The sequence below is a fragment of the Miniopterus natalensis genome, chromosome X (assembly GCF_054644295.1).
Source record: "Miniopterus natalensis isolate mMinNat1 chromosome X, mMinNat1.hap1, whole genome shotgun sequence".
In the NCBI taxonomy this organism is placed as follows: Eukaryota; Metazoa; Chordata; class Mammalia; order Chiroptera; family Miniopteridae; genus Miniopterus; species Miniopterus natalensis.
The window spans coordinates 83,856,145-83,875,934 of NC_142103.1; the positions used below are offsets into that span (position 1 = coordinate 83,856,145).

At 41.7% G+C, this 19,790-nt stretch overlaps 1 protein-coding gene and 1 pseudogene across 1 annotated transcript in view; both read right to left on the bottom strand.

Annotated features, from left to right (window-relative positions):
• Window positions 1-329: 329 nt before the first annotated feature.
• LOC148090596 (ferritin heavy chain pseudogene) lies at window positions 330-839 on the bottom strand (annotated as a pseudogene).
• A 17,463-nt stretch (window positions 840-18,302) lies between these two features.
• Window positions 18,303-19,790, bottom strand: part of PRRG1 (proline rich and Gla domain 1) — a 49,762-nt gene continuing 48,274 nt past the window's right edge. The window contains 1 exon segment of the mRNA XM_087829369.1: window positions 18,303-19,646. Coding sequence (XP_087685495.1) covers window positions 19,161-19,646 — 486 coding nt within the window. The 3' untranslated portion in view covers window positions 18,303-19,160.

The following is a 19,790-nucleotide window of genomic DNA, read 5'->3' on the forward strand; positions in this document are numbered from 1 at the left end:
TCACCAGGGCCCCGCCTCACCCCGACCCCATACACCACGTTGTTTATAGGAGGGAGATTAATTCTGTGTTTTCCAGGATCTGGTGGAATACCTCCTCCCTCTCTCCGTGGCGATCCCAAGCTGCACGTGGGTGGGGCATGGGTGGGTGGATAGACTCCTGGATACCTGTTCTAAAACTTAAAAGGTCAGGGTTTTTGCTCACACCAATCAACCAGACACCTTTATTTAGGAAGCAACAAGTTTATTGCAGGAAGGCAATACAGCAACTGCATTCTCAGCATGGTGGCCAGGGAAGTCACCCCATGGCTCCCAGGAAGGCAGGCTCGATTCTAAGCGCTCTCGCCAACGAGGTCGGATTCCTCCGGGGCACCGGCCTTGCGCAGGTTGGTGACGTGAACCTCCAACCCTCTGATGAACTCCTGCCCCTGCAGGTAGTGACCCTCCAGGAAATGGCCCAGCTGGGGGTCCTGCCTCTCGGCGGCCAGCCTGCTCAGGTCGCTCAGGCCCCGGCTCACCGTCATCGCCAGGTTCAAGGTGCGCTCGAGGGCCGTCAGGCTGTTGCCCCGGTAGCCGTGGTCGAGCCAGAAGATTTTCCGCGAGTGGGGGCGGCCCCCGCGCGGGCCGTGGACCCTGATGAGCATCTCGGCGTGCTCCTTCTCGTCGCGGGCCTGCTGCAGGAGGAGGTCGGCCAGGGGCCTCCAGGCCGCGCCCCGAAAGTACGAGGCCACCGAGCTGTACACGTAGGAGGCGTGGAGCTCCAGGTGGATCTGCTCCTGCGCCGCGGCCTCGCAGTCGGGGTGGTAGTTCCGGCGCAGTTGCGAGGCTGGCGGGGTCCCCATGGCCGGAGGCCCAGGCAGGGGCGCCGGGCCCAAGATGGCGCGGAAGCGGGGGCTGCGAGGCGGGGGCAGGGGAGGCGGGGTCTCAATGTCCCAGGGGGAGGCGACCAGGGCGGCAGGAGGCTGGTCAGCGGCGCTGGCGGAGGGGTTCCCGGGTCCCCGGCGGGCGGACAGGAGGCCACCGCTGGCGGGCTCGGTGCGGGCAGGAGCTCCGGTTGCCAACGGAAACGGGGTCCGTTAGGGGCGGGGCGGGGCGGCGTCGGTCACGCGGGGGAGGGGCGGGGGCGCGCGCTCCACGTTCCGTCAGGGCCTGGCCGAGCCCCGCGGCTTGTGCCGAGCGCCTGCTCTGTGACGTTTGTAACTTGGCGATATTTGTAGGGTCAGGTACTTTCTGTTGTTTTCTAGGTACTCCCTTCAATAGCACCCTGTTCTCATTTTACCAACCCACTTTCTTCCTTACAATTTTGAGAATATTAATTTGGATTTTTGGTATATGTAGCTTTCTTTCTTTCCAGAAATAGTTGTGTGCTCATCATGATCTTCTCTTTCTCTTTCCCATAATACCCCCGTGTGCATTCATATTTGGGAATAAAGGCACATTGGATTAGCCCAGTGATTAGTATGCTTCTGACCTACAGTTGTGCTGTCATTTCACTAACAGGTCATCTCCTGGGAGGGCAGACCTGCCAATTAGGAAATGGTATCGTCTCACTGAAATGCATGGCGTGGAGTTTGCAGATAAGGTAGGACCATGACAAATGCCAAAAACTTGGCATTTTTCCTGCATTGGACGACTTCTCTATGTCTTCCAGGAAGATGTGTCCATTGGTTTTGTTTCCCTTCTATTGTGCAGGTGTGCAGTTTTCTCCGATCTCTCTAACGTGGGTCCCCTTCATGAATCTTTGAATGACATAAGGAGACTCTCCCCCATCACCTGTACCTCCAAAGTGCCCTGGAGCCTGGTAGGAACAAAAAATCAAAATTTACTGTGTTAGGCCAGTTAGCCTACCCTAATTTCCCAGTGAAAGGAAGTTATGGACCACTGCAGATTAACCCCCTCAGACCCCTGTAGGCTTGTATTATTTCCTTTTGGTGGATACGCAGAACCAAAAGAAGAAAAGTATAGATAACCAAATAATGATGCTCTATGTCTTTTGCTCAATGCATCAGTAATATGTATCAGTCCTACTCCCTTTTTCCCTCATGGAGAGTGGAATGAAACATCCCTCCTGGAGGTCTGAGGAGCAAGGAAGATTTTCCATTTCCCTCAACTCCGGAGAACAAAATCAGCCTAGTGCTTAGGTGCCTGGCCTTAAGCTAACATCAGAAGACACAAGTGGCAGGAACCATGGCAGGCTGACCCCACAGCCAGTCAGGTATGGTGAGGGAGATGTGGGTCATGGGGGAACAGGGATGTGCCCCTGAAACCACATAATTGGAGTACGTGTTGGTGTGGGGCAGTTCCCCAGAAAAGGAGGATGCTAGTCCAGAACTGGTAGCAGGGCTAAGAAGATGGTACAAGGGACAGTACCACTTAGTGCCATAAATAGGGTGAGTCCCATATCTGTTTGTGTCCCCCACGTCACACAGCATGCCAGGCACTTAGCGCGTAATTCCCTGAGCAGTTCTTCAGCCTTGGAAAGAGTACAGACAGAAAGGAGCCACAAAAGTGGGCACAGAAAGCAGAGGAACAGCCTGTTTGAGATGTCTGGGGAATGGAAAATGGTTTCAGCTCCCAAATACAGGCACCAAATGCCTTTAGGCAGAGTTGTCTGGCAATACTCTCCAGGGTTCAGGAGCCTGGCCACTGTGAGCAATGGTGGAAAAAGGTGACCAGGGAGCCAGTCCTGGTTCTATCACCAGATGATAAATGAAAGTTCATGAGGCCTTACCAGACTAGGTGATTTCCTGTAGTGTCACTAATCCTCACAATTCTGTCAGATAGGTATTGCTTTTATCACCTCCCAGATAAGGAAACTGAAGTCCAGAATATAAATTACTTGCCCAAGATGATATGGAAACTGGATTATAGTTAGGCCTGACTCTCAACCATACCCCTAGTGACCTCAGTTACCTCTTTTATAAAATGGCTTACAAACAGGACACTGGGACATGTAATTTCTTCAGGCCTCTCCCAGCTTTAAGTAATGTGAGAACAAGAGGTGCAGACACAACAGCAAATAGCTGTTAGGATTCTATAGCAGCACAGTAACCCTCCCTCCCTCAGCCTTGCCTTCTTGGCATGGTCCTAAACTTTGGCAGGGCCAAGTTTTCTCTACTCAACTACACTGAACAGTGTTTCCTGGCTCAGTTTCTATTAGGGAATGAATTTTTAAAAATCAGAAAGGGCCACAGTTTGAGACTGAACAAAACTTTTCCTCAGTGGACTGTCAAGCATGGCTGGGATGAGGGAGTATAGGTTCTGTGTCACTGGTCTAATAGGCTGGCTAAACCCTCCAGTTGAGTTGTTTTTTATTTACATTCTGCTGGTCTGGTTTACAAGTGACATTTCCTCATAAGCTTGTGGTTTTTCGTCCTTTATCAATGGAGGTAAACAATAGAACAGATACTTGGATTACCTTTCCTCATAGGATTAAAATAAGTTTTCTAGAAAGTTCTTTAGCGCTCCTCTCTCTTCCAAGCTATTGCCCCTTGGTCAGTTTTCCAGATAACCATTGATATTTCTTTATGCTTATTTCAAACTAGACTGTATTTTGTGAGGTCTTATAATGATCTCCCCAATCTATCGATCAACAGTTCGGTGCAGAGGAGTCCCAAGTAATTTCTTACTGGTTATATATACCTCTTAGGCTTAAGTAAACCGACAGTTCTCAAATGTGGACCCTAATTCTTCACACCAGATTTTTTAATCTGATGTGAGGAGTGGGGTGGAATGTCAGATAATTTTCAGGGTTTCTGTTCTGCACTTAGTGGCCAGCAACAGACCACACCCATTTATTGTACTAATGCAGAAAGCAATGTGGGTCATTACTTCTCCTTAATGCTCTCCTGACAGTTATTTTCTGATTGAGCATGTGTGGCTTAAGAATCCAGTAAAATGGGGGACATCTGCAATAGTGTCAAGAATAAAAAATTTAAATAAAAATACAATATCTCAGTTGTACTTTTTATTGTAGATGGAGTTCAAATGATTTCTGTCACATGTAGCCAGAGACTATGACTCTCTTGTGGAGAGTTCTAGTCTAGCAGTCGCCCCAGAGACCACTTTCTCCTTATCAAATGGCCAGTTTCACCCAAGGAGGAGTGCGGAAGAACCACTACAGGAGGAAGATGAACAGCAGAAGCCTTGGTGTTGGGGGCTGCTCCACTGTTTTCTGTGGGTCTCAGCCTATAGATAGTGATGCTATTTCCTAGAAAATGCCTGGGGTACTCAGCATATACTACTTGTAGCAGCCCCCAAAGACATTTCCCCTTTCAGAGCTATTGTTGTGTCTGGACTGGCCCTTGTGGTTTTTATTATGACAGAAAGATGCATCTCAGCAACAACCATCAAGGCACTTTGAAAAAAACCTGAAGTTTATTACTCTCAGGTCCTGGAGGGTATGTGGCATGCTTAAGGACACACAGGGAGATTGTGGGTAGAAGGAGAGAGAGTAGGTGCCCATGTGCCTGGGATTCTGCCATTATTGGCAGAGGTCTAAGGTGGGGTGCCTAGGATTTCACGGATTCCCTCTTTATTGGAGAATTTAAAACATAAGAGTGGGAATTAAAATGCAGGAAGGAAAAAACAGTGGTCAAATGATCAGTTTTCTAGGTCAACCAGAGATCTTTAAAACAAAGGAAATTTCAGGGGTGAGGAGTCCTGGCTCTTTATCTAATCTTGTAACTGACTGTGTGTTTATTCAAGATAGCTGTCTTTGAAGTAGGTCCCTTGGCATTCAAAAGCTAAATGTCAGGCATTTGTATTATAATAAAAAAAAAGCCATCAGGTGCTTACACTATAATCCACCCTGTGATGCTGAGGCATCAGAGTTAATGGTGACATTAACAACCTGCAGTATTTGTAGGCAGGGGAGTTGTGTAGATCCCAGTGCACATTTTGGTCTGCCACAGTGGGGAAATAGGGCACAATGCTGCCCTGCAGCCAGCAGGGAACAGACTCACAGTCTGACAGGTTAAGGATCAGCCAGCAGGCACCCAGTAAATTCTACAAAATAATATCTCATCAGGGTAGTATGTATATTCAGTCCATTGTTCCCAGAAAGTCTTAGTTCCCCTTGTGGCATTCTGCCACATTTTGCTATAAACTGGGGAGTGAGGCTATATGGGCAAGTGGTGAGGTCTTTGGCATGGTGATATGTCTCTGGGGTTTCATCTCCGGTGTAGGAGGTGTAGGCATCTCCAGTGGCAAACTCTTGGGCTGAAGCAATGTTGTTTGAGATGGGCTGAGGCAAAGTTGTCTGAGATGGTGTCTTCTCCAGCAATGGGTCTATTGAAAATGGGTGTTGGATTTTGTTGACTGCTTTTTCTCTGTCTAATTAATATGATCATGTGATTTCAATTTGTTTCTGTAATGAATCACATTCATTGATTTGTGAATATTGTACCAGCCTTGCATCCCTGGAATAAATCCCACTTGGTCATGATGTATGATTTTTTTAATATATATCTGGATCCCATTTGCTAATACTTTGTCGAGGATTTTTGTCTATCAGGGATATTGGCTTGTAAGTCTCTTTCTTTGTAGTGTCTTTATCTGGTTTTGGAATTAGGATAATGCTGGCCTCATAAAAAGCACTTGGAAGTGTTCCTTCCTCTTGGATTTTTTGGAATAATTTGAGGAGGGTAGGTGCTAGTTCTTGGTTGAATGTTCGGTAAAACTCCCCTGTGAAGCTGTCTGGACCGGGGCTTTTGTGTCCTGGGAGTTTTTTTTATTACTGCTTCAGTTTTATCAGTTGTTATTGACCTATTTAGTTTTTCTGATTGTTCATGATTCAGCTTTGGAAGATTATACTTTCTAGGAATTTGACCATTTCATCCACCCTGTCCAGCTTAGGCACATAGTTATTCATAGTCTTTTCTTACAATCTTTAATATTTCTTGGTGTCAGTTGTTACTTCACTGCTTTGTTTTCTGATTTTGTTTATTTGGGTCCTCTCTCTTTGTTTCTTGATGAGTCTGGCTAAAGGTTCATCAACCTTGTTTATCTTTTCAAAGAACCAGATCTTGATTTCATTGATCTTTTGTATTATTTTTTTAGTCTCTATGTCATTTATTCTGCTCTGATCTTTATTTTTTCCTTTCTTATACTTACTCTGGCCTTTTTTTGTTGTTCTCTTTCTAATTCTTTAAGTTGTGGAGTTAGATAGTTTACTAAATTTTTTTCTTGTTTTTTGAAGTAGGTCTGTAATGCTATGAGCTTCCCTCTCAGGACTGCTTTCGCAGTGTTCCATAGATTTTGGGTTGTTGTGTATTAATTTTCATTTGTTTCTAAGAGATCTTTTCTTTCTTTCTGGCTTTCATTGGTAACCCATTCATTATTTAATAACATGCTATTTAGCCTCCCTGTTTAAATGTTTTTTAGTGTTTTTATTGTAGTTGATTTCTAATTACATGCCATTGGGATCCAAGAAGATGCTTGATATGATTTTAATCTTCTTGAAGTTTTAGAGACTTGTTTTGTATCCTAACATGTGGTCTGTCTTTGAGAATGACACATGTGCACTTGAGAAGAATGTATTCTGCTGCTTTGGGGTAAAATGTTCTGTAAATGTCAATTAAATCCATCTGATCTAGTGTGTCATTTAGAGTCACCGTTTCCTTATTGATTTTTTGCCTGGAAGATCTATCCAGTCAAGTCAGTGGGGTGTTCAAGTTCCCTACTATGACTTTATTGCTGTCGATCTCTCCCTTGAAGTCCTCCAGAAAGTTTTTAAAATAAATTTAGGTGCTCCTATATTGGGTTCATATTTTACCAGGGTTATATCCTCTTGTTGGATCGATCCCTTTAGTATTATGTAGTGACATTTACTGTCTCTTGCAGTGGCCTTCATTTTGAAGTCTATTTTGACAGATATGAGTATTGCTACCCCAGCATTTTTATCATTTTCATTTCCATGGAAAAATTTTTTCCACCCTTTCACTCTCATCCTGTGTGAGTCTTTTGTTCTGAGGTGGGTCTCATGTAGACAGCATATATATTCAGGTCCTGTTTTCTTATCCACTCAGCACTCCTATGATTTTGATTGTAGCAGTTAATCTGTTTACATTTAAGATTATTATTGACAGGCACTTATCTATTGCCATTTTCATTCTTTAAACCTTTGTTTCTCTCTCTATTTCTACTTCCTATTACAGCAGTCCCTTTAACATTTCCTGCAATGCTAGTTTGGTGGTGATAAACTCTTTTAGCCTTTTTTTTTTTTTTTTTGTCTGGGAAGCTCCTTATTTCACCATCTATTTTGAATGATAGCCCTGCTGGATAGAGTAATGTTGTGTTTTTGTTGTTGTTGTTTTTTGGTTTTGTTTTTTTTGTTTTTTTATCTTTATTGATTTCAGAGAGAGGAAAGGAGAGGGAGAGACAGAGATAGAAGACAGAGATAGAAGACAGAGATAGAAACATCAATGATGGGAGTCATTGATCATGGTTCATTAGAGCTTTTTCTTGTTCCTTGAGACAGGCCTGTAATGCCATGATTTTCCTCTCAGGACTGCTTTCGCTGTGTCCCATAGACTTTGGGTTGTTGTCTGGTCATTTTTGTTTTTTCACATGAAGTGTTTGATTTCTTCCTTGCTCTCATTGGTAACCCATTCATTGTTTAATAACATGCTGTTTTGCCTCCATGTGTTTGAATATTTTTGAGTTTTTTTATAGTGGTTGATTTCTAGTTTCATCATGATCTCAGAAGACGCTTGATATGGTTTCAGTCTTTTTGAATTTGTAGAGACCTGCCCTGTGCCCTAACACATGGTCTGTTTTTGAGAATGTTCCATGTGCACTTGAGAAGAATGTGTGTTCTGCTGCTTTTCGATGAAATGTTCTATAAATGTCAATTAAACCCATTAGGTCTAGTGAGTCATTTAAGGTCTGTGTTTCCATGCTGATTTTTTGTATTGATGAACTGTCCAATGCTGACAATGGGGTGTTAACGTCACCTAGTATGACTGTGTTGCTGTCAATCTGCCCCTTAAAGTCTACCAAGACATTTTTTATATATTTAGGTGCTCTTCTGTTGGGTACATATATATTTATAAGGGTTATTTCCTCCTGTTGGATTGATCCCTTTAGTATTATGTAGTGACCATCTTTGTCCCTTGTTATGGTCTTTATTTTGAAGTCTATCTTGTCTGATATAAGTATTGCTCCTCCAGCTTTTTTTTTGGTTCCATTTCCATAGAATATTTTTTTCAATCCCTTCACTTTTAGCCTGTGTGAATCTTTTTTTTAAAAATATATCTTTATTGATTTCAGAGAGAGGAAAAAAGAGGGAGAGAGAGAGATTGAAACATCACTGATGAGACTCATTGATTGGCTGCCTCCTGCACGCCCCTGACTGGGGATCAAACCGTCAAACCCGGCATGTGCCCTGACTGAGAATCGAACCCCGATTGCTTGGATCCTAGGTCGATACTCAACTGCTGAGCCATGCCTGGCCGGGCAAGCCTGTGTGAATCTTTTGCTCTCAGATGGGTCTCTTGTAGACAGCATATATTTGGGTCCTGTTTTCTTATCCATTCAGCTACCTTATGTCTCTCGATTGGACCATTTGTTCCTTTTACATTTAAAGTTACTATTGATATAAACTTATTTATTGGCATTTTTCCCCTTTATGCTAATATACCTTTCTCTCACTTTTCTTTCTTTTTCTTATAGCAGTCCTTTTAGGATTTCTTGCGATGCTGGTTTGGTGGTACTTAACTCCTTTAGCCTTTTTTTTTCTGGGAAGCTCTTTATTTCACCTTCAGTTTTCAATGATAGCCTTGCTGGATAAAGCAATCTTGGTTGCAGGTTCTTGCTTTTCATTACTTGGAGAACTTCATGCCACTGCCTTTTGGCCTGAAGAGTTTCTGTTGAGAAATCAGCTGTCAGCCTTATGGGGGTTCCCTTGTAGGTCACTGCTTGTCTCTCTCTTGCAGCCCTTAATATTTTCTCTTTGTCCTTGCCATTTGCCATTTTAATTATGATGTGTCTTGGAGTGGGTTTCTTTAGGTCCCTCTTGTTTGGAACCCTCTGTGCTTCCTGAACTTGTGTGGCTTTCTCCCTCGCCATCCTAGGGAAGTTTTCTGTCATTATTTCCTTCACCAGGTTCTCTATCCCTTGCTCTCTTTCCTCCCCCTCTGTCACTCCTATAATGCAAATGTTGTTTCCCTTCATGTTGTCCCAAAGCTCCCTTGGACTGTCCTCATGCTTTTTAAGTGTTTTTTTTTTTCTTTTTGCTGCTCTGATTGAGTGATTTTTTTCTACCTTGTCTTCTAAGTCACTTATTCTATCCTCTGCTTCATTGAGCCTGCTTTTAATTCCTTCCAGTGCATTCTTGATATCAGATACAGCATTCTTTATCTCTGATTTTTATTTTATGTATCTCTTTTTTCATGTTTTTGCTATGGACCTTGATCTTATCATTTAGTGTCTTGTTAAGTTCCTTGAACACCTTTATCATCAATACTCTGAACTCTGTTTCTGATAACGAGTTTAGCTCTATCTCATCAAAGTCTTTTTCTGGCGATTTTTCCTTTTCTTTAATTTTTTGGTTGTTTCTTTGTCTCCCCATTTTGGTAGGTCTTAGTGTTTGTATCTATATATTAGGTATATTTGCTGTCTCCCAGTCTTGTGGGGTGGGATTTTGTATTGTGAGACCAGTGGAGCCCATAGGTGTGTTTTCCTTATACTTCTGAGCTCTTTGCGTTAGTTGTGTCCCTTTTGTGGGTGTCCCTTTTGTGGGTTCTTTGGGTTCTCCTGTTGTGGTTGGGTCTAGAGTGTTGTTGACCAGTCCGTGGGAGGACTCTCCTCTCAGATTGGCTGTGTGTCTCAGTCCCAACCTCGTCATGTAAGCTGTTGTACGGGTGCTGGCAAGGCAGGATAATATACAACTAAACTTCAAAGAAACAAGGGATATCTTACAAAATATCTTGACAGTCACAATGAAAACCACCCAAGTGAAGATAGAACTGGGAGAGTGAAGGGAGAACACAAATTCTAGAGAAAAGAAAAAAAAAAAAAGCTTAAAAAAAAAGAAACGAAAGGAAAGCTTAGAGAGAGAGAAGTACATTGTCAATAGTGGCTAAAATTTAGAAAATAATAATAATAAACTACAATGTAAAAATTAGAGAAGCTGCTAAAAGATAATAGAGACAGAGAAAAGATTCTGAAAGAAGGGCCAGCAAACAATTAAGGGAGAGAATAAGAATAGGATAATAGTTGAAAATGAAAAACTAAAAATACATTAAAGAGTATAAGAGAAACTAACGATCGAACAAAAAGACAGGAAGACAGAAGGGAGGAAAACCAAAGAAAGAAAAGAAGAAGAAAGAAAGAAAAGAAAAGTTATGCCAATGGATCAAGAGGAGAGAGAGACATAACGCCTGAGCAGGGAGGGAGTCCAATAAGAGATTTGGGGGAAACTATAGAGAAAAGCAGTAAACTTGTTGGTTATAATGATAAAGTCCCAGCCATTAAGCAGGAATATTGAGAAAGTCTTGATATTAGAGCCAAGGCTAAAACAAAACAAAGCAAAAAACAAAACCAATCAGAGAAACAAAACAAAAACAAGCTAAGCAAAACAAAATTCTTTAAAAAGTATAAAATATGAAAAAAAATTAATTTTTTTTAAATTTTTAAGTTATTATAAAATTTAAAAAGAAGAAAAAACATACTTTTTCCCTTTCTCTTCTTCCTAAGGGAAAAAGAGAAACAAACAAACAAACAAACAAAAAGGACATCCAATCAGGTGGGTTTCTTCTGGGCCACTTGTGTTATCTGCTGCTCACTGTTTTGTATGCTGATTTCCGTTCTCCTGTGAGGTACTTGTGTATCAGCCAATGTGAGGAGCTTTCTAGGTTTGGCTGTGGTGTCCTTAGGTAGATGGTTGATCTGAGGCTCTCCGTGGACCACCTCCTCTTGTCAGCTATTTTGCAACTTTGTAGTTGCCTGGTCTTACTCCAGAGTCTTCTGTAGAGTCTTTAGGGTGCAGGACGGCTAGTGTAGCTCAGGGTATCACTCCCCTCAGAGGTTTCGGTGTCAGGCCCTCACTGTGAGGCAGTTAGTCTCTGCTCCACAGGGTCCCTACCCTGTCCTCTGATTCTAGTTCCCTATGTACTGGCCTGCTGCAGCTTCAGATTGATTTCAGTCTGTTGCCTTTTCTGTATGGGCTGTTTCAGCCGTTTGGGTTTAGTGGGTTCGATTAAAAAACATTCCAGTGAACCCTTTGCCTGCCCAGCCCCCAGCACGGGTTTTCAGCTTTTCCTCCAGTTCCCAAACAATAGTCCCTTAGAGCCTTATTTTTGTAATATCCTCCTATGAGCTGTTCTCCCTTCCCCTTCAGGACTGCACCCTGCTGGGGATATCTGGGGCTTCAGTGAGCTGAACTAGCCCTTTTCCTGTTGGGGGTGGTGTTCCTCGGCTGCAGGAGAGGCAGACGTGCTCTGCCTCTCCCTTCCCAGATCTGGTTGGCTGGTTGCACAAGGCCGGCGCCTCAAACACTCTGCAGTGTAGACACAAATCCCAGCTTTTGCTCGTTTGTCTCCCCAGTGCAAGCCAGGAAGGTGGCAGCCAGTTCAGCGATAACTCAAAACTGCACAAAACAACACACAAGCAGAGAGTCAGCCCTGCACGGTGCTGCCTTCCCCACACCAAGGCACCCAGCAGGAGGGGACACAAAGTCAGCTCCATGCAGCTCCCCAGCACAGCTGATCTCAGTAAAGCTGGGGCGGCTCCACAGCACCCCTCAGGGATGGTCAAAAATCCCAGACTCTCCTCCCCCAGCCCCGCCGAGAGGTCAGGGCGGGAGGCCTCTCTTCCCCTTCCCTGCATCACACAGATTAAATGCTTTCTGGGGCTCAACACAATGCCTTACAGTAAGGCAGAGGGTCCCTGTATGTGGCTGCTCAGTGCAGACCTCTGGTCCCTTACTACTCGGGTGCCACGTACTTTGGGACAGCCTTTCCTAAGGTCAGCATCCTGAGCATTAGACACTGGTCGCGACCACCATTAGAAGCTTTGTTTCGCTATGAAGGCGCCATCCCCTCCTTACGGGAACACCCTTCCCTGGGTCCCTCTGCTCTCCGCACGGGGAACTCCTTCCCTTCTCCACTCAGGGTTTGAGATTCCCGCTTTTGGATGCTGGTCTGCAGTCCCAAGGGGAGGGAACTTTGCAGCCTCTAAGCTTCAGGGCTTGGAGCCCAGCACAGGCTTCAGGGGGACTCGTCCTTTCTACACCCCCCTCTCTTGCCAGACTCTATGATGTTTCTTCAGTGATCCCTACTCGCAATATGTCCACTCAGGTATGTCTCTCTGGTTTTTCCAAGCTGGTTACATAGTATTTTAGGAGTAAATCGAGTCCGTGGCTGAGAGCAGTGGTGCTCTGCTTCTTCTCACAGTGCCACCATCCTCCCTCCCCTCTCTCTGATTTTTTTCTACTGTCTTCTTATTCACTGATCTGATCCTCGTCTTCCTCTAATCTTTTGTTTATCCCTTCCAATGTGTACTTTATTTCTGCTATGTCGTTCTTCATTTCTGACTGGTCATTTTTCGTAGTTACTATATCTTTTCATATGCTGTTGATCATCCTTGTAATCATTGTCCTGAACTCTACATCTGATAGATTACTTATTTCCATTTCATTTAGCTCTTCTTCTGGAGTGTTCTCTTTTCCTTTCATTTGGGGCTTTTTTGTTTCTCCATTTTGGCTTCCTGTTTGGGTTTGTTTCTATGTATTGGCTAGATCTGCTATGATTCCCTCTTTTTCAAGGGTCTCTGGTGCAGGGCAATGTCCTATGCTGTTTGTGACTGGCCCTGAGTGCCCTGCTTGGAGCTATCAGCAATCCACAGCTTGTGACTCCCTGGGCTGTGGCTGGGTGTGTTTGGAAAGGACCAAGCTGCACACCAGGGTCTGCTTTTCCTAGCCCAGGGTACAGAAGCAGATCAGGCAGACTCAAAGCATCCAGAGATATGCCTCTTCCTGCAGGCTAATAGTTATTCTAAGTCTGTTAATGAATCATCTCACGCTATAAACCACAGCAAGGCATAATCTCCATAGGGTGGCCAAGAGGTTTTCCAACAGCATGGGGCAATTGCTTCCCCTATCCCCAGGCAAAAGCTGCCTGGATGGTAAAGGTCTGCCTGAGAAATATGTCCTCTGCAGTATGGGGGAATGACTCAGAACAGGAATTCAGGTGGCTGCCTTCTGTGCTCTATCCCCAGAGCCCCCAAACTTGGATTCTCCTCACACAGCTCTAGTCCACTCTGCCCTCCCTTTGCCAGAGCCCAAGGTGAGTGGCTTCACATGAAATTTTGTGCATTGGCTCTTTAAGAAGGTGCCTGCTTTTTCAGCCATCTCTCCCTGGCAGACAGAAACCCCACTGCTCTTTTCACAATCAGATGTTATGTGGGCACCTTTCTCAGTTCTGGTGCTCTGGGATGGGGAGCCCAGCTTGGGGTTTAGACCCAAGAGTTCTCAGTGGGAACCCCCCACAGCTGAGATATCCCTCCAGAACTTCATCTGTGATCTGTGGGACCCTGGCCAGCCCTCTCGCGCCTTCGCAATTCCTACCAGTCTCTATGCGCTCTCTACTTTTCATCCTTGGTTATGAGGGTTCTCTCCAGCTGGTCTTCAGCTGATTTTTCAGGATGGTTTTTCTATATTTTAGTTGTAATTCCAGTTTGGTCTGGGAGAGTATCAGTGTAGCTTCCACTTAATCTACTGCCATCTTGGAATTAGAAAAATTTTTTGAAAATAGGTTTCCACCACCAAAATATTATAAAAATCACAACATACCCTAATATACATGAATTATTGTAAATACCATAGGACTTTGGGCAAAACAGAATCTTTGTAAACTGGAGTAGAATTAGGGTTTCACTAAATTAGATTAGAAGGTTATCCCAGTCTTAATCTGATTGCAAAATCCACAGGGACAAGGGCTGTAGGCACCATTACCTTTTAATCCTGTTAGTCTCTCACACAAGGTAAGCACTTTATAAATAGCTATCATCTGATCTATGGAGGGATATATGGTCTGATAAGCCTGTGGGACCACTTTATAATGAGTTTTGAAGTCTAAAAAAGGATAGAATGAAGTAATTAAAATTACTGTGAACAAAATGTCATCATACAAAGTTTAAGGAAATAGCAGGTGGTATGAATTGCAGCAGAAAGACAAGCATTAAGAATACCAGCCAGGCTCTTGCCAGTTTTGCTCAGTGGTTAGAGCACTGGCCTGCAACCTAAGGGTCTCAGGTTCGATTCTTGTCAAGGGTACGAATCTCAATTCTAGGCTCAATCCCTGGCCCTGGTTGTGGTGTGTGTGGGAGGCAACCAATTGTTGTGATCCTCTTACATGGGTGTTTCTCTCTCCCTTTGCCTTCTACTTTCTATGAAAAGCAATGGAAAAAATATCGTGTGTGTGTGTGTGTGTGTGTGTGTGTGTGTGTGTGTGTGTGGTGAGGATTAAAAAAAAATAAAGAATACCAACCAGAAAGCCACTGAGGTTTTGGTCAATTCATAGTCTTTAAAAGCCCTCAATTTTAAGTCTTTGGGCCAGTTAAAAGGATTAAACATAATTCTTGCCCTCAAAGAGCTTCAAGTATGTATAAAAGACTTAGAGAGAATGAGTAGGTGATTTCAAGAAGGGCCAAGAGATGGAAGAACAGCTCTGGAACTTCTAGCTTGAACTTTCCTGAAATACCTTAAGAACTTAAAAAAGGAAAAGAGGCAAGTCCACATGGCCACATCCAAGTATAAAATTTTAAAAACTCAGTTACTATATGCGAGAATAGTGTTATCTTTAAAGAAGGGGAATGAGGAAGCCTTCTTGGAGTGTCAGAAATGTCTTGATCTAGGTGTTGGGTTTCATAGATGTATTAATCAATATGTAATTTATATGTTTTAGAAATTGCTGTACGTTTTTAAAAGTACCCTGTTGTGATATTTGGGACAACTCTTTAGGTACTGATGCTTACAAAATGGATACTTAGACTTATAATTTACACTTAAAATTCCTCCTCAAATAATTGAAAAAAATTATACCATAAAAAAATCAAGTCATATTTACATTTGCTTGGTTAATGACATCACACCAGCTTTTAGTTTTTGAGGTAACTATACTTAAGCTTCCTTGTGGTTACAAATGTTTCCATCTTGTGATTTCCTTTCTCATTTTCTAAATGGCAAGTGCAAGCTGTTCTGCCAAGGAGGAAAAAAACCCCAGCTCCTTGATATCTTCAGACAACCCTATTCCCAGTACTTGACAAACTACAATCCTGCATGGAGTTCAGTCTATCCTTATGAAGCAAGTGTTCCCATTTTGTGTCATGCCAGCATCATTCAAAAGTGGAACAGAAAGTTCTTTCATGCTGAGACTACCTTGAGATTGTCAACAGGTAATTTCTGATTTCCTTACTGAGCAATATTCCCTAAATTTCTAAGAGAAAAAAAGACATGATTTTACCTTGTTAAAGAGACCATAATTAATAAGAAGTTATGCAGCGTGTTTATTAACTAATCATAATATAATTAACACAAGGTAGAAGAAATCTCTTGGGTTTAAAAATAGCTTTATTTAGCATACCAAAAACATAGAAACATAAGAAAAACCTTACCTAGTATAAACATAAAAATAGTTAAATACCATAATTTAATGTAAACCAAGTGTTTAAAAATGTGAAATATTATAATAAAATACATGCTATTTACACAGAACCAAGTTAAAGCAACCTCCACAGTTATATCAGGTCACCAATCTTGAAATCATAACTAACAATGAATCAAATACAGAATCAGTATTTGTATTGTTTAATAGGAAAAAAAGAAATGTAATTTAAACAGATACTATTCATTGTGACATTCAAAGCAGAGAGGCAGATAGTGCCAGTTCTAGGATTCCAGGCACAACTACTGCATGTGGAGGTTTGGAAACTATTCCACTGGAAGACCTACCATTAAGCCCATTTGTTCATTTAAATGGAAACTGGTTGATTCAATTTAGTTTCTGCTTAAGAAAGGTACTAAATATATCTGCAAAAATAAACCTTTATTAAAAATGAACAAAGGTAAATGTAGTATCAATCAGGTAAGAAAGGCAAAAGCATAAAAATATATATTATTCCAGACAAGCCCCTTTAAGTATAACAAATGTTAAGAAACTCAGTTTATAAAACCAGATGGGGTAGCAAAAGGGTTTTTTAAAATGTAAAACCCAGAGCAAAATCAAACCAAAAAAAACACAAAAAACTAAGAGAATGCTACTTGAAGAAAGCAGTATTTTGTTTTTCCTGTCATCATGATGCCAATGCTGCCAGGAGATCTGTGGCTGATGCCAGTTATCACTATGGATTAGGAGTGCTTTCTTTAGCCAACAGTCTAGAAAGCTGTGGTCATTGATCAGTTTAAGTATTTGACTTTTGTTTCAATGATCAACATTCATTCATATACTGCAATTCAGGTGTCACTAAAAGGAAGCACTAAATCCTGTATCAGGAGTTTGAACTGTAAAATAAAGTTGCAAGAATATATACTTAGTAATAACATTCTGCTCCTTTGTCTAATCTTGTAATTTTGAACCTTTGGTCTCCAAACTTCTTTATACTCTTAAAATTTATTGGGGATTTGGATTCCAAAGAGCTTTTGTTTATGGAGTTGACATCTATCATATTTTCCATATAAGAAAATGAAACTAAAAAAAAAAAAGTATTCATTTAAAAATTAAAAAGTCCATTATATGTTAACATAAGTAACATTTTTAAGAAAATAACTATGTTTTCTAAAACAGAAAAAAGATCTGTGGGAAGATGGAATTGCTTGACATTTTCAACTATTTTGAGAGAGAGTGAAAAAACAAATAATGTCTTCATATTATTATGAAAATAGTTTTGATCTCACAGATCCTCTGAAAGACTCTCAAGGAAACCCCACGGAGTTCATGGGTCACACTTTTGAAAACTGATGGGTTAATCTAAGGCCTGATATTAATGACCTAAAAATTCTACACAAAAGGAGTCTTAATTTTCATTTTAAAATAACCCAAAATATCCACACATATCCACACAAGTCACTGTATCAGACTTCAACTTTCAGCTTTAACTAGAAGCCAAAGATCGCCATGTTCTCATGGCCAAATTCAAAACAATATTGTCATTTCTGCTGAGACCATGGTGAAGATTTATTCTTTTTTAGCTCACGAAAGCTACAAAACCTATTAACTAAACATACACATTTTAGTTCTAACATTTGCTTAATCCTATTTGTGCTGAGCTGGCTGTCATCTTTAATTTGGCACAGTCTTGGTATAGACCAGAGCATGACAGGAGTTTAACAAATATCCTTCACACTTACATTAGGAACATGTTAGCCATTTACGGAGCACCCTACTCTATTTCTCACTATGTGAGAACTCTGATAAATTTTAGGGAAGCAGGGAAAAAATTCTCCCTTGAGGACAATAAGAACAATGCTCTGATCTCTTCACATCTTACAAATTACTTTCATGCACACCATCTCATTAGATCCTTTGAAGCCACTGGAGAAGAACAGGACAAATGATTTCACTGCCATTTCAGAGTTAAGGAATTTGAGGGTCAGATATGGGACTTTCCCAAGGTACCATGGCAAGTATATTGCAGAAAGGGGTTAGAATTCATGTCATCTCACTCCTAGTTCAGGATTCTCCCCGGCATTCCCTCTTCCTCTGGTTCCAGGGCAGGATTAAAGGAGGGGTCAGTGGGGATGGAGAGAGGCAGCAGTGTGTGACACTTGCGAAACCTCCATTCCATTGCCTCACCCACCATTTACCCAACACCAAGGAAGCCTGGGAGTGGCAGACATCTCTTCGACTGTTATAATGAATTTCCCACCAGTGCATACATTATGGAACTGCATACAAAAACAACTGTCTCACTTTTTCTTCCTGAGCCAGTTTATGTTGGCAGTTCATTCATAGTCTCTTCACTCTGATCCAAGGGAAAAGTAAAAATTCTGCAGTTAAAAATATCTGATTAAAATACAAATAATGAGATCTCTGTGAAGCTATTATAACTAGATTTACTGTGCACCTGGCACAACAGACTTTGCAATCTTCCTCCACCAACTGGAGAGCAATATAAAAATCATAGTTCTTAATTTAATGGGAAATTTCCTCAATCATCCTGAGGCAAATACTTCAGTCTATGCAGAAACATTAAGAAAATAATTTTAAGAATTGTATTTTAAATTCTTAGATGCTTGAAGATTCTGTGGTGGTAGGAGAAGGAGTAAACAGCAGAATAAAAGGCAATGAAACACGAGAAGAAAATAATTATTGTCACCAAAGAGCAAAGGAGTAATCTTTATTCACTGTCATTAATACATATATCTACTTTAAAAATTATTTTGTTGGCAGGAAATCCTCTCCACCAAGATGTTAATACAAATAGCATGAGACATTCAAAGAGAGTACGCAAACACTGTTTAATGGGGAGGGGGTAGTCAAGAACAACAAAACAACTCCCTCCTACAAAACTAGCCAAATGTCACACCAATGACCAATAATTTCTTTCTATACACTATAAACGAGTTGCTGTTTACTGTGCTTTCCCTCTGTCTTTCTGAGATGTTCCAAAAATCAAGATGGACTACATGCATTTTTTTCCTTTTAAGGTAGTTGAAGAAAAAGGTTAACAACAGCCAGTAAGAATTAGAAAACATACTAAGTTCTTCTTATTTACAAAATTGAACAGCATATTGCTATTACACCACTTGATGGTGTCTCCTCCTCCCCAATTTTGGTGAGTAATGTTCTCTTTACAGGTGATTTAGACATAAGTTAATGACTTTTTAAAAGTTTCACGTATGTTGGGCTGATGTACATACATGTATATATGTATATATGTATATGTGCATGAATACACACACACACATATGTATAACTCATCACATCACATGAAGACCTGCACTGTTTTTCCCTCTTCACATATTTTCATTACCTAAAATGAGCATGGATAATGATTTTATAGTAGGAAACAAAACTAATTAAAATCAAATCAGAAAATGTGAAGTGGTATGCCGTCAAGAGTCCAATAAAATAAGTCAATGCACATTTATGTGGTGGTAAAGTGCTAGAAAGTTCTTTCATTAGTATTCTAAAAACGATTATAATAAAAAGAAGTTCGCAGTTTCACTTGATGGTGGTGACCACAGGCACCATAGCGATGGCACTGGCTGAGTTAGAGTTGATGATGTCCTCATACTCCGGGGGTGGGTCTAAATGAGGGTCTGTTTCACTGCTCTGAAGGTTCACCTGGCCAGTGGCTTCCTCATAGGTTGGTGGAGGATCACAGTTGGACAGGCGAGTGGAGACGGAATCTGAGCGCCCAACTACATATTCCAGAAAGCCTGGCGACATTCCACTGCTATCAAACACTTCGTCTGGTGGGGGAGGCGGAGTGATAATATTAAGGTGCTGAGGGAAAGGCATGTGACCTTCAGTCACTGTCTGTCTGCGAGTTTTGTTTCTTAGGAAGCATCTCCAGATTAGGAAAATGACAAGGAGGATAATAAACAGGCCAAAGATTAATGGAAAGGTAAGGTAAAATTGAAACCAGTCACTTCCTCTGTTACTCTCCCCTTGTTGTGCCTTTGTATAGGTGTTCCAAAACTCTTTCTGAAAGTAAAAGACAAAATAAATTGAAAATCAGTATGATCAAAAGATACAAGATACCAAACAAAGAAACGTCTGGGGTCCATTAAACACCTTGCTGACCAAGCCAGAACTTGCCCATGTGGCCGGCTACTTTTCCGCACTTGA